Genomic DNA, 15,181 nt, shown 5'->3' with positions numbered 1-15,181 from the left:
TTTGGCTCAGTGGATAGAGTGTCGGCCTGTGGACTGAAGGGTCCCGGGTTCGATTCCAGTCAAGGGCATATACCTGGGTTGTGGGCACATCCCCAGTAGGGGGTGTGCAGGAGGCAGCTGATCGATGATTCTTTCTCATTGATGTTTCTAACTCTATCCCTCTCCCCTCCTCTCTGTGAAAAATCAATAAAATATATTTTAAAAAAATATGTTAAAAAAATATTTTTTTATTGATTTCAGAGAGGAAGGGAAAAGGAGAGATAGAAACATCAATGACAAGAGAAAACCATTGATTGGCTGCCTCCTGCACTCCCTCCACAACCCAGGCATGTGCCCTGACTGGGAATTGAACCATGACCTCCTGGTTCATAGGTCAACGTTCAACCACAAAGCCAAGCCGGCCGAGCTATTTATTTATTTATTATTTATCTTCACCTGGGGATATTTTTTCCATTGCTTTTCAGACACAGTGGGCCGGCCGGTGTGGCTCAGTGGTTGAGTGCTCCTGACTTGGGGGTAGGGAGCAAACTGCAACTCAGGTATGTGCTCTTCACCTGGAATTGAACATGCAACCTTTCAGTGAGCGACCAATGCTCTAACCAGTGAGAAACACTGGCCAGGGCTAATGATGCCTCTAAATGCTGCCTACACGTGAAGGCAGCCTCCCAGTGAGTGTGACCTTGTGCCCCCTAATATTCCACGCAACCACTGATCTGCTTCTTATCATAGATTGGTTTTGCATATTCTAGAACTTCACATAAATGGATTCACATAAATAGTATGTGCTTTTTTGAGTCTAGCTTCTTTCATGAGCATAATGCTTCTAGAATCACCCATGTAGGTGATGCATCAGCAATTCATCCTTTTTATTGCCGAGTCATATCCCATTGTCTGGATGTACCCCAGTGTGTTTATCCATTTCACTATTGGATGTCTGGGTTGTTTTCAGGTATGACTCAAGTGTCATACCTGAATGTCCGTGAAAATGTCCATATATAAACCTGTGTGTAGGCATAAGCCCCATTTCTCTTGGGTGACGATTTCAGCTGTTTATTTTTACTTGACATTTGTTGGGTACTTTAGGTACCAGGCTCTATGTCAGCACCTTACAGCACCTTAGAAGTTTTAACTCTTTTAATCCCTACACTGTACCAAGGCCAGTCCTAAGCTGGTTACACATCTTATCTCTGTAATCATCCTAAGCATTTAATCCTTCCAGAGAACAGAAGTAACAATGAAAACAATACAGATGTCCCTGACTTACGATGGTTCAACTTAGGACTTTACAACTTTACAATGGTTCAAAAGCAATATACATAATAAATCATGATATTTAATAGTTCATTATAAAATAAGCTTTGTGCGATGATTTTGTCCAACTGTAGGTTAATGTTAAGTGTTCCAAACACATTTAAGGTGGGCTAGGCTAAACTATGGTGTTCAGTAGGTTAGGTGTATTAAATACATTTTTGACTCATGATATTTTACTGGGCTGTAACCCCATCCTAAATTGAGACGCATCTGCATTAGAAAAACAATGTTTGTGATAACAGTTAATACTGGAGCACTTTCGTGTGCCTGGTGCTATGCAGGTGTTAAAAAGTGCATTATTGGGGACCATAGCTCCCCACACCTTAAATATGGGCTGTGCATAGTGACTTCCTTCCAAAGAGAATGCAGTATGGAATGGGGAGGAGAGTAACTTTGCAGTGGAGAAAATTGGCAAACACTACCTGGGCCGGGGCATGGTCAACACCACAATGCTGAGTCATGTTGATAGTATGCACCTTGCTATGATGTGATGAAAATGACAATTTAGCCCAGCCGGCGTGGCTCAGTGGTTGAGCGTTGACCTATAAATCAGGAAATCAGGGTTCAATTCCTGGTCAGGGCATATGCCTAGGTTGCGGGCTCAGTCCCCTGTGGGGGCGATCAATGATTCTCTCATCATTGATGTTTCTGTCTCTCTCTCCCTCTCCATTCCTCTCTGAAATCAATACAAATATATTTTTAAAAAATGACAATTTACCTCTGAGCTCTTCCTCTCAAAACATCTTACCCAGTGTAAGAAAAACACTAGACAAATTCCAGTGGAAGGGCATCCAATCAAATTCCAGTCCTCAAAACTGTGAAGGTCACCGAAAATTAGGAAAATTTGAGAAACTGTCACAGCCAAGAGGAACCTGAAGGGACATGACAACTACATGTGATGTGGAATCCTGAATAGGATCCTGGACAGAAGGACGACATTAGGTACAAAGGCCACCTGAACAAACTATGGACTTTAGTTCCTAATAATGTATCCATATTGGAACAGTAATTATAACCAATGTATGGTACTAATGTAAGATATAAGATGTTAATAATAGGGGAAATTGGGGACAGGGTTTTATGGGAACTCTCTTTACTATCTGCTCATTTTCTGTAAATCTAAAATTGTTCTAGCCCAGCCGGTGTGGGTCAGTGGTTGAGTGGCGACCCATGAGCCAAGAGGTCAATGGTTTGATTCCTGGTCAGGGCACATGCCTGGGTTGCGGCTCGATCCCCAGTAGGAGGATTGCAGGATGTTTCTCTCTCTCCCTTCCTCTATCTCTAAAAATCAATAAAAACATACTTAAAAAAAGTAAAGTCTATTTAAAAAAGTGTATTATCTCACTTCATGTGTACTGAGATGGGCCCTATCATATCTTGACTTCCGGAGGAGAAAATGAGACGGGGGTAAGGACTGCTCAGGCCACACAGGGCTCCTAGCAAGTGGCCAGAGACCATTGCAAGGTGTTAAGGACGACACTGAACCTTCCTGTTCAAGTTTGGGAAATAGGAATTTTAATAGTACTCACTTCACCTAACTAAAATCAAGTTAGTAAGATGGGCTAATGCAAGTTACGTGCTTAGCATGGGACACGGTAAGAGCCCCCCCCGCAAAATGTAGCTATAGTTAGTGGTTTAAACATTACGCTCCTCTCAGAGCCTTGTCATCTGTTACATGACCAGCACCGGCCTTTGCGGGCTGCGGGGCCAGGAGGGATGTATGCTAGAACAGAGGTCAGGAATCATTTTAGGAGAGAATGAGTTCTCCCCTTCTGGGAGGAAATGGCTCTGTGATCCCCAGGCCTCTGCGGATGGCTGTTTTTAGACTCCAGGCCTGCTGCCTGAGGCTGCTTTAATGGGGGCAGGGGTGGCAGAGGCGGGCACACAGAAGCTTCTTTGTCCCAGCTGGTGGCGGTGGCTGGCAGCTGGCTCACCCTGGGGATGCCTTCGGTTCAGTTACCTCCCTCTCTGCAGGACACTGGGGTGGGGGTAGGAATAGGGGATGACTCACTCCAGGCTATCTTGACTCAATGGGTGACCTTGAGACAAACCCTGGGCCCCTTGGTGGGGGCCCACTTTCCCACAAGTCATCCAGCAGGGATTGCTTCGCCTCTGCCCAACTCAGGGCCTGGTATGGAGACAGAGTGACGAGACAGAGTGGACACTGCTGAGGGCTGGCCCAATATGGTTCTGAGCCAAACCATAGCTTTGAGCTCAGATGCTCCACCTGACCTAGCAGGCCTGCCATGACCTGAGGCCATGTGACCTGTGTTCTCACTGCGGACCTTGCACCCACTGTGCCCCTCACCTGGAACACCCTCTCCTGTTTGTCTGGCAGAAAACTCCTATTCTCTCTTCCAAAGACCAACTCACAAGCCCCCGTACTCTTCCTCTACTTCCCCCAAGTGCAGCACAGCTCAGGGCTCCCAGGGCTGTTCATCTGTTCACTCATTCATTCATTCACAGCAATAGTCCTGGTCAGGTCCCTAATGCCTGACCAGTGGTCCCCTCACTGCCCCCCGAGTCTTCTGGAAACATATTCTCTTGCCGTGCCCCCCACCTCTTGGCTGGCTCTTCCTCCTCTCCCCAACCTGGAAGCACCAGTGGCCTCGGGCTCTGCTCCTACTCAGCTCCAGGAGGTGCACCTGAGCTTCAAACACCATCTCTACACTCTAGACCTCCCAGATTAAAAAAAAAAATCTATCTATATCTATCTATCTATCTATCTATCTATCTATCTATCTCTATCTATCTATCTATCTATCTATCTATCTATCTATCTATGTTTTTATTGATTTCAGAGAGGAAGGGAGAGAGAGAGATAGATAGAAATATCAATGAAAAGAGAGAATCACTGATAGGCTGCTTCCTGCACACCCCACACCAGGGATCGAACCCACAGCCCGGTTATGTGCCCTGACCGGGAATCGAACCGTGACCTTCTGGTTCTTCAGAGATTGATGCTCAACCACTGAGCCACACTGGCTAGGACAGGCCTCCCAGATTTTCATCTCTAGCTGCCTTCCCTGATTCTACACTGGGATTTCCAATTCCCTGCTAGACAGACAACCTTCCTTTGGCTCTCAGGCAGGCACTTCAAGCATCTACCCTCAAGCCAGCTCCTTCAGCCTCATCCATTCAGGCCAAAAGCCTGGAGTAGCCGCTGACCCCACCCCTCTCACCTCCACAGCCAATCTGGCAGCATATGAGTGGCTCACCTTTCACGGCTCACTCCTAATCTGACAACTTCTCACCACCTCCTCTGCCCTACCCACGTCTGGGGCACCATCTTTGCCTCCTCTCTGGCCCTTGCTCCCTGCACCCTGCATTTTCCCTGAAGGATCACTTCCCTGTGGGAAACTCACAAATAACTGCTCACAGCCTTTAGAATAAAACCCCGGGCCTCCTCTTTATTCCTCAAAGCACTGGACATACAACAGCCTCAGGGCCTTTGCACTTGCAGTTCCCTCTGCCTAGAATACCAGGCCCCCGCCCTCACCTCTTTCAGGTCTCTACACAAATGTCACTGACCTTACCTCTTCCCCGCCTACTCCCTTATCTTGACTGTGTTAGCAGCATTGCACCATCTGTTTGTGCTTATTCACCAGGCACCTTTTCATGCTTCTGCTTTTTCTCCTTTCAAAGGCCTTGCAGAGGCACCGGAACCTCTGGGGAGATAATGCTGGATGGGGGGCAGGCTCTGTAGGTGGCACAGTGCCCTTACGTCCTACGCAGTTAACATAGAAATCAGCGCAGCTACTTAAACTGATTAGGGACTGTGTAAACACTGCTATCGGGATTGTCTGTTCTTATCAGCCCAGAGGCAAAAGTATGAGATTGGGAAGCTGCAATCAGATGCGCTGACTGGACAGTCAGAGATCGCCTGGGCCCAGGGCTGGAAGCTGCCTGGTCCCGACCCTGGAAGGGACTGAGACCTGCCTGGGATGCCCACTGTCCCGGCTCAGATAACACACACGTAGGCTTTGAGGCTGCCGATCCTTTGCCCAAGTGGGGCCCGCCGTCTAGAACACCCTCTCCTCTCAGTGCTAACCGGTGGCTGCACAGTCCCCGGTTCAGGTGCCACGCAGTTCTGAATATGTGACCCCAGACTCTGCTGCTGCCTGGGTGAGGGCCAATGGGCAAGTCACCTGGCTACTCAGAGGATGGTGATCAGAACCTTCTCACGAGGCTGCCACCAAGAGTTAAAAGTGCCCAGCCTGGGGCCTGGCATGTAGGCACTTGGGAAATATCCACTGTTAAACCGGCCATTGAGGCAGACGGCCCAAGCCCTGGTGAGTGGGCCTTCCACCCCTCTATGCAGTCACTGGCCCTCTCAGCAGTTACGCACACCTGCATGTTGCCCTCACACTAGCTCTAGGAGGCAAGGACTGTGGGCGGCTTCCCTTAGAAGATGTGGAAAATGAGGCTCAGAGATGCAATGACACCTGCCCAAGGCCACGCAGCCAAGAGGTGGTGGAGCCGGGACTTGAACCCAGGTCTGCAGGGGCCTGCTTGTCACCATCTCAGATGGGGCTTTAGGGCTCACACTGTCTGCATTACTGTCCTTGAATGAGAGGCTGGAGGTGCAGGTCCCTCTCACCCCCGGGCCGAGGGGCACGACTGGCACATCTGGCTCCTGTGGGTGGGGCCCAGGCTCCCCAGCGCTGGATGGATGGGTTAGTCTCCCCTCCAGCTGGCCTGGCCCCCTCGCACATGCTCACTCCTACCCTAGACCCAGATGGCTTATTTAGCCTGAGCTCTACTGGCTTAGGTGGCCAGAATGCTTTTAATGAGATTGTGGGAGCTGGACGCTAGAATTGGAAACAGTGACTTAAGAACTATGTCGTGCTTCCGGCTTGAGGTGTGTGCGACTCGAGGCCAGTCCCTTCTCTGAGCCTCCGTTTCCTCATCTGAAAAATGATGACGACTGTAGCATCTACCTCCGAGGCTGTGGATGGGTGCGGACTGACCGGGAGAAAACACTCAGTAGGTACTAATAAGTTGCAGCTTGCTCATTCATTCATTCATTCAATATTTATCAAGCACCTACTGTGTGTGGCCTTGTGCTTGGGGCTGGGGACATAGTGGTGAACAGACAAAAATCTCTACTCTCAAGAAGTAGACATTTGAGTAGGGGAAAACACATAATAAACAAATAAAGAAATATGTTGCATAAAAGAGTAGGGTAAGGGGCTAGTGTATGACAGGACTGCTATTTTGGGGGGCTCCCAAAGAGTAATTGGGGGCTCCCTGAAGAGGTGACTTCTGTCTGAGCAGAGAATTGGATGAGGTATGAGCTATGTAGGTATGTATAGGAAGTGTTCAGGCACAGGAGGAAACATATGCAAAGGCCCTGAGGTAGGAGTGTACCAGTACATGGCAGAGGCACAGAGAAGAGGCCAGTGTGGTGGGACCAAGGTGAGCCAGAGAAGAGTGGAGGGAGATGAGGTCTGAGGAGGAGCTGGGGCCAGGCTATGCTGAAAAGTTGGTGTTAAATTCTTAATATACAGGGGGGTGGCATGACATGACTGAGGTGCTAACAGGGGCCCTCTAGCTGTGTGTGGGGAATGGAAGCAAAGGTGGGAGTGGGGAGACCAGGGAGGAGGCTCCTACAATAGTCCAGGCGGGAGAGGATGGTGGCTGGACCAGGGTGGGGACAGTGCAGGTAAAGAGTAATGGTTGGATTCTGAATGCATTTTGAAAGTAGAGCCAAGAATATTAGCTGATGCTTTGGATGTGGAATGTGAAAGAAAGAGGAGCTAAGGATGACGCCCAGGATTTTGGCTCAAGTGACAGGCGCCACTGATTGAGAGGCGGAGTTCCCACAGCACGTACTGAATTGTGTGCACACACATGAGCACGCATGTATACACATGTGCAAGTTGCCATCAGAGGGGTACAGACACTAGGTACGTTCTTGGTCCCCGTGGAAATGGAGGCCGGCAACAGAGCCATGGGCACTCACCGACACCCAGCATGACGAAGGGCGTGTGCTCCCAGCGGGCCAGCAGCAGGAGGTGGACCACGTTGTGGGCAATGAGGCTGAAACACAGGACCACACAGCACCACTCCTGGAAGCGCTTGCCTGTGGGGAGAGAGGGCAGAGGTGAGCGTGGAGGGCAGCTTCTAATTCTCAAGAGAAGCCAGAAATCAGGATGTGGGTGGGAAATCTTCTCTTTAAATGTTACCCTAGCCCGTTTGGCTCAGTGAGTACAGCTTCGGCCCTGGGGACTGAAGTGTTGTGGGTTTGATTCTGGTCAAGGGCACGCACTTTGGTTGCAGGTTCGATCCCCTGCTTCCGTAGTGGCGTGTGCAGGAGGCAACCAATCAATGTGTCTCTCTCATATTGATGTTTCTTTCTCTCTGTCTCTTCCTTTCCCTTCTACTCTCTCTAAAAATCAGTGGAAAAGAATCCATGGATGAGAATTAAAAAAAAAATGTTGCCACATATTTTTAATAGGCACACGAGCTTGGACAAGCTGATTTACTTACTGCAGCTTTGTTTGAGGTGTCAAACCATTGGAAATAACCTAAGTGTCCATGGCCTGGGGGACTAGCCAAATTACTCTGGTCCACAGCATCTCTGCGACCAGGAAATAGCCAGGGTGTGTACATGTTAGAACATCCAGGACATACCGGTGAGCGCAAACAGCAGGCATTTATATCAAAAACAAAAACTATAGTTAAGACTAGCTTTTCACTTATGCCTTTTTGAATTTAAAATTTGTGAATGTACTATCCAAAGTCTTTTCTTGTCATTTTAAATCAAAATTTTAAAAAGTAACAGGAAATAAAAATAGCATGTGGGTGACACAGAATTTGTGACAGGGCCTCTGAGAATACTGCTTTCCCAGGCAGCGGGTCTCAAGGGCATGGAAGACTCTTAATGATAATAATTTCCTTATCATTAGTGTTTAACATCTACTAAGCAGTTACCATGTGCCGGGTACCAGCTGAGGTGATGCTATTTTGCAGATGAGAAATCTGAGGGTCAGAGTGGTCCCAAGGAAGTAACTCAAAACTACCCAGCTAGTCAGCTACAGACCAGGATCCTGTGGCCAGAGGATCTGGCTCCTGAGACCCTGCTCTTATTTGTCCTGTTGTCCCTGGTCCCTCCCGCCATGACCCTGACCACATTCTGGGAAAGGATCACCTTAAACAGTAGACCAGGCAGCGAGTGATTCGCCATCAAAGGGGCCAAGGCACATCAAGTTTTCTCCTGTATCTGTCCTCTCCTCTCTTTAGTGCTTTGGATGTGCCGTTTCTTTCACCTTCCACACCAGGCTGACTTTGGCACTGCCCTTAAAAATCTCAACCTGGAACCTCTGCCTCCAGGAAGCCATCCGTGATTCCTCCTCTGACCTCCGGGCTCCCCCAACATAGGGTCCATCATGAGGGACTGTCACTGCCTGTCCAAATGTGAACTCAGGAGGCCTGTCTGGTTTGCTCACCAGGACCCTGGCACACAGTTGGTGCTCAATAAATGCTTGTGGAATAAAATTCCACTATGATAATCCTAAAGGAAAAACTGCCAGGCTTTGTCTTTGGGCTCCTCTTCCCAAAGCAGCTTGGGAAGGAAACATCCTTTGTCCCCGATAGGGAAAGAGGCTGAGAGAGAGAGAAAGGGCCTTGCTCATGTCATACAACAGCAAGCTGCTCCCTGAGTCAGATCAGAATAGCTGCCCTCTCTGTGCCCTGTGAAAAGACCAAGATCCAGAGTGGGGAAGGACTGTGCCCAGAGTCACATTCCCTTAGTCCAGCGGTTCTCAACCTGTGGGTCGCGACCCCTTTGGCGGTCGAACGACCCTTTCACAGGGGTCGCCTAAGACCATCCTGCATATCAGATATTTACATTACGATTCGTAACAGTAGCAACATTACAGTTATGAAGTAGCAACGAAAATAATTTTATGGTTGGGTCACAACATGAGGAAATGTATTTAAAGGGCCAGAAGGTTGAGAACCACTGCCTTAGTCCCTTCTCATACAGATGAGGACACTGAGGTCCAGACATAGCTACAGGGATCATACAGTAGCAGCAGAGAGCCTCGAACCCCTTGCTTCCTGCTTCTTGGTCAGGGGCTGTTTTCTTTGGGTCACGTGGCCCTGCCACCGCAGCAGCCTCCAGCTCAGGCCACCATGATCTGGCCCAGCAGGGCCTTCCCCATCTGGTTCCTCTTTGTGGCCAAGGCCTGGGACTCAGAAGCAGGAAGCCTGGGGAGGGGGGTGATCTGCAGGCAAGGGACAGGTGATTCCTCAATGCCAACTTGTCTACTCACTGCCCAACCTGGCAACAGTACTGGCCAGGCCCCTGCAGTCATCTGAGTTTTTGAGCCTGAGATAAAATGACAATAACAATAACAGTAGATGACACCCACTGAGGCCTATCACAGCTGGGGTGCCAGGTTTAGCCCACATCAGAGATGCCACAGACCCACTCCCTCCAGCATATTTTGCTCTCAGTTAAAAAAAAAAAAATTAGCTACACATACACAAAACTCACATGGAATTCCTATTTCCTGCTTCCCTTGAGAACATAGGACTCTGGCCACCCTGGGGCATGAGCAGCAGGGGTTGCCCCATCAGAAGGGGGTCCTGGCCTGTAGTCCCAGAGCTGAGCCTAGGTTCAGTTCACCCTGGTCCCTCCCCTACTGGTGGCCTCCTATTGGGTGGCTTTCCCTGGTGGCAGTCCTGGCCAGGCCCCTGCAGTCATCTGAGTTTTTGAGCGTGAGGCATAGTCTCTCATTCAAGTCTCAGTCCTTCCAGGGAGGAACTGTTGATCCCATTCCTCAGATGAGGAAACTAAACTGAGGCTCAGGGGTAAAGATGAAGAGCTGGGCCTGGATCCTGGACTCGTACATGGGACACGATGGCCTGAAGTTTGGGGCTGTCCTGATTCCAAAGGTTGCCCAGCTCTCTCCCCCTGCCATGGAGAATGTCCCGGAATCTGAGTATTTTCCCGTCTGAACTCTCTTTGGCCTCTGGAATCTGGATCCTTCGGTAGAACAAGGCCTCAACTTTGATCCATAAAAAAATACATCTACAATAATAAACAGCCTTCATTAAGTACGTCCTACATGCCCGGTACAATACCAGCAGTAACCTCAGCCAGCCCTCACCATACTCAGTAGACCTTTGCCCCATCCTTCAAAGGGAGGAATGGAGAGATGAAGTGACTTATTCAAAGTCACTTGAGAGTCACCTACGTCACAGCCTGGACAGTCAGTCTGGCAGGGCCTGCATGGTCAAGTGGTCTATCTGCTGTCACTTTACAGATTGGTTGACTAGAGCCCAGGGAAGGGAAGGGCTTTGCCCCAGACACAAGCCTCTGGCAGAGCGCTGGGCCTTGTTTTCTTGAGCCACCTCTGGCCTGGCCAGGGCCCATGATCTGGGCTGAGTTACAGCAGTGACTGCCGGTTGGCCTGGGGAGGGGGCCGGATTGTGTGTGGTGGCTGTCGGGGGCTGGGAGGTGCAGGGGAGGTCAGGAGCCAGGCCTCGGCCATGTCTGCTTTCCTGGCGGCGGGCTACAGCCAGAGCCCTGGCATCAGGCCCAAATCTTCTAATTCAGCCAGACAAGCTCTGAACAACCTGCCCTTCTGATGGCCTTTGGCCACTAGGAGACCCTGGACCTCAGGAAAGTGTGGACAGGAGGGAGGGAGGGAGGGAGAGAGAAGGGGCGGGGGAGAATGATGTGAGAGAGAACAGGAATCAAGAGACAGAGATGAGAAACAGAAAAAAAGAGAAAAACAGACACAGAGACAGATTATAGGGACACAGAGTAAAAGAGAAACGGAGGGAAGGAGAGACAAAGAAATGTGAAAAGAACAAGACTGAGGGAGGCAGAGAGAAAGCTTGGCCCAGCGTGTGCCAAGGACCAGGCCTGGCCAGGGAAGGGCCCCATGCCTGTCCCCTGGCTTCAGCCAGGCCCATGTGGGGGACTGAACCTAGGCTCAGCTCTGGGACTACAGGCCAGGACCTCCGCTCAGTGCTCCCGACACCCTCTACCTCTCCTGTAACCCCGTACTGAGAGCCCCTGTGTCTCCCAGGGCAGGGGCATCCGTAGTCAGCCAGTGGGGAGGTAAACGGCTGACTCTAGAGAGCCCTCAGAATCCACCCCTGGAGCACCTGAGAAGTGCTGTACACATAGGCAGGCATCAGCTGACACCTGCTTCACCTACAGGCTTGCCCATGAGGTCAGGGGAAACATGTCAAGCCCGCCAGGCCTTCCACAAATCCTGGCACCTGGCACAGGACAGCTGCTGCTGTGAAACTGAAATCCAGAGTGGAGCGGGCGATGGGATTCTCTGGCTCCCGGCCTCAAGACCAGGCCCCAACTCCTTGGCTGGACACTCGGGGCCCATGGGATTGGTCTGAGGCTGCCTCACCCCACACACGCTAACCAGATGACTCACAGCTCTCTGCCCACACAGTGCCCACTCTCTCTGCTCTGCTGACCTGCACTGGCCCCGCTCCTGCACGCCCACCTCAGGCTGGCTCACTTCCACAGTAGAGACTAAGAACACGGAACCTGGAACATCATCCACCAGTGTTCTGGTTCTGGCCCTGACGCTAAGTGGCGGTGTGACCGACCACGGGCAGGGTGCTATTCTTTGCTAAGCCTCAGGAAACGTTGTCAAGGTGGATGGGGCACTCGTGAAGTGCCAGACACGTTAGGGAAACCAAATAGATGCAACCCCTGGCCTAGCCAACTTCCTCCCTGGTACAGGCAGGGGCAAGCCCAATCCAGGCAGGACAAGCGTAGGAAGAACATGCTCTTCTCTATGAAGAGGCCACGAGGGCCCTCAGTTTCCCCTCCTGTAAATGGAGTTAATGCCAAGGTGCTCCTCAGACAACTGTAGTGAGGATGGTACGCGTGCATGTGAGGAAAATACCCAGGAATTGATAGGGCTCAATACATTGTCTTTGCCTTGTTATTGTTGCCAACTGTTACAGTACCAACCCACTTCTGGCCCCAGGAATTTCAAGAATCTAGTTCTGGAACCCAGAAACGTCTCCTACTCTCCCTTTGCTCACTTTGCTCCAACCCACAAGCCTCCTCGCGGTTCCGAAGACATTTCAGGCACACTCCCACCTCAGGGCCTTTGCACTTGCTGTATCCCTAGTCTGGACTAATCCTTCCTCAAATATCTTCATGCCCTTCGGAACTCTGTTCAAATGTCACCTGTGAGGCCTTAACTGCCCTCCTCTAAAATGTCACTGCTCCCAACATTTCATTCCCCCCTTTTCTGCTTATATATTTGTTCTATAGGGCTTGTCACCACTGGGCAAGCGACGTACTTCCCTCCTATATTGGGCTTACTAAAATGCCAGCCCCATTTTTCCTGTCTTGTTCACCACTTTGTCCCAAGGTTCTAGAATAGGGACCGGGACAAAGCTACTTAGTATGTAGTGAGCCTAGTGGCTCATTGTATAGGTTAGGCCCAGAGAGATCAAGGTATTTCCTCAAAGTTACATAATGAAGGGACAGAAGGAAGCCTACAAATTTGGAGAAACCAGTCTGGCCAGTTTCCCTCCTTCCACTCCTCATACCCCAGCCCCCCAAACTCCATGCCAGGAGGAGTTAGGCCATGGCTGCAGGTCTGTGGTACCAGGAGGCTGTCGGCAGCCTCAGATCCCTGCATGGCTCTTCTTCAGAGAGTGAGGGGCCCTTGGAGACAGCAGAACCAGACAAAGATGCAATCATGGTGGAATGGGGAGATGGTGGTCCCTAGGGGAGGCTCAGAATGCCCCGGTATGATTTGGTTGAAAGCGGGTAGGGTTGGGGTTCGGGGAATGATGAGGGGTGAGGCAGCCTCAGACCAATCCCATGGGCCCCGAGTGTCTGGCCAAGGAGTTGGGGCCTGGTCCTGCAGTCCGGGAGCCAGAGAGTCCCATAGCCCACTCCACTCTGGATTTCAGTTTCCCAGCAGCAGCTGTCCTGTGCCAGGTGCCAGGATTTGTGAAAGGCGGGCTTGGCAGGCTTCCCCTGACCTCATGGGCAAGCCAGTAGGTGAAGCGGGTGTCAGCTGGTGCATCAGGGACTGAGGCTGGGGTTCCGATCTGGGGACCCGGGATCGTTGTCCGCAGGGGGGACTGCAGGCCCGGAGGGGAGCCCGATTTGATTTACTCCTAATAACCAATGAAAGCGGGCAGGGATGGACACAAAGGAGAAGGCCTTACCCTCGATTCCCAGGGGATGAATCTGAGGACAGAGAAGTGAGGCAGCTTACTTCGAGATTCACAGGAAAAGTCAGACTATGGGGTTAACAACAGGGAGCGCCTACTCTATGCCAGGCACTGTGCCCAAGTGGATGATCTTATTCCCTCTTCCGAATGACACTAAGGAACAAATAAACTTTACCTTGTACCCATTTTAGAGGTGAGGACACTGACGCTTAGGAGAGGGAAAGTGGCTTGGCCCTTGGGAGTGCAGGAGTTAGTCCATAGGCTGGGCATTTTGGGAAAAGGCTGAAGAAACCATGACAGCACGGGCCAGGTGCCTACATCAGATCAGAAAAAAATCCCACCCAGAGTATGGAATTGCAAGTCCAGAAAGGTCTCTGCTGGTCCTCAATGAGAGAGCAAATGGCCCAATGCCATGTAGCCCCAGGTATGACAGAGATGGTATGCCACAACCCAGGCCAGTCAAGCAAAGGTGGTAGGGGGCCCTTGCCCACGCCAGGCTAGGGCTGTGCATGGTGGCAAATGTTAAAATGCCAGAATGTTTGACAAACAAAGCTTGGAGTGATGACTATGTTCAGCAGAGGAGCCACTGGCAGCTCCCAGTCACCTGACTCTGGAGTTCTCAAAGGCGTTTCCTTAACCCCTGGGGACACTTGGCCTTCTTGGGGCTAGGCAATGAGATTCCTGGGGCTCAGGAGGAAGTCAGAGAAGGGGGTGGGGACTGATGCTGCTGGAGCATAAATGGTAGGCACAGGGGTAAGAAGACAGGGGCCTTGGCCTGAGGGCAGGATTTGAGCAAGGGTCTCTAAATTGTGGTCTAGGGATTATGGGGGCTCTACACACAAGTCCTAATGGAGGGGGCTAATATATCCATCACCATGGGGGAGGGGCAAGGGATGGATGGAGTTGTGGCTTTCGTACGGGAGGAGCTTAAACTGGAGGATTTGCAATGCCCTTCCCACCAGGAATTCTGGAATACCCAGTGAGGGGCTGACGGTCCTTAATGCAGGGAGTTGGTTGGGGGGCAGTGATGGAGGAGGGGGAGGGAATGGTGATCTGTACGTTCAGCCTCTGAATCTACAACTAGGATAGGGCGCTGGGGGAAGGGCGTTTGGGGCATTCAGTAGCTAGGGGCCCTTGCATTGAGGTTCCCAGAGCGGGAGGCTGATGTGTCCAGATGTGGGGGCTGAGGTCACTGTTTCCAGCCCAGGACCCTGGCTGAGGCGCCGAAGGGGCCCTAGGGTGTGAATGCCGGATCTGGGAGACCTGGGATGGGGTGCGACTTCTAGGGGCTCGGGGCAGAGCTTGTAGCTGAGGAGCAGCCTCCAGCTTGTAATGGGTTATGGGGTGGGGTGTCCCTAAGTCCAGCGGCGGTCTTTGCAGCCGCGGGTGCCCCGGGGCTAGGACTGGGATCTGGGGGTGCGATGGGAGCTCTGTTTGTAGTCCCGGGAGCTGATACTGCAGTTCCTTGATATGGGGAATCTAAGCATCCAGAAAGCCTCGGGGCTGGGTTCTGGCTTGGACTTGGAAGTGGCGCTGGGATGGGGTCCCCAAACTTGCAACATAAGCCGAGGCTGGAGTTCTGCATCAGGGCCTGAGGCTGCGGTTCCGATCTGGGGACTCGGGATCCCTGTCCGCAGCCCGGTCTGGGGACTGCAGGCCCGGAGGGGAGCCCGAAGGTCCTACC

At 51.3% G+C, this 15,181-nt stretch overlaps 1 protein-coding gene across 1 annotated transcript in view; it reads right to left on the bottom strand.

Annotated features, from left to right (window-relative positions):
• Positions 1 to 10,814, bottom strand: part of TMEM189 (transmembrane protein 189) — a 20,901-nt gene extending 10,087 nt beyond the window's left edge. The window contains exons 1-2 of the mRNA XM_014539656.1: positions 10,714 to 10,814; positions 7,277 to 7,500 (exon numbers count right to left, since the gene is read on the bottom strand). Of these exons, the coding sequence (XP_014395142.1) occupies positions 7,277 to 7,500; positions 10,714 to 10,814 (325 nt within the window). The remainder of the gene's footprint in view (positions 1 to 7,276; positions 7,501 to 10,713) is intronic.
• Positions 10,815 to 15,181: the final 4,367 nt, after the last annotated feature.

The sequence above is a fragment of the Myotis brandtii genome, unplaced genomic scaffold (assembly GCF_000412655.1).
Source record: "Myotis brandtii unplaced genomic scaffold, ASM41265v1 scaffold225, whole genome shotgun sequence".
Lineage (NCBI taxonomy): Eukaryota > Metazoa > Chordata > Mammalia > Chiroptera > Vespertilionidae > Myotis > Myotis brandtii.
This window is presented reverse-complemented; position numbering and strand designations above follow the sequence as displayed.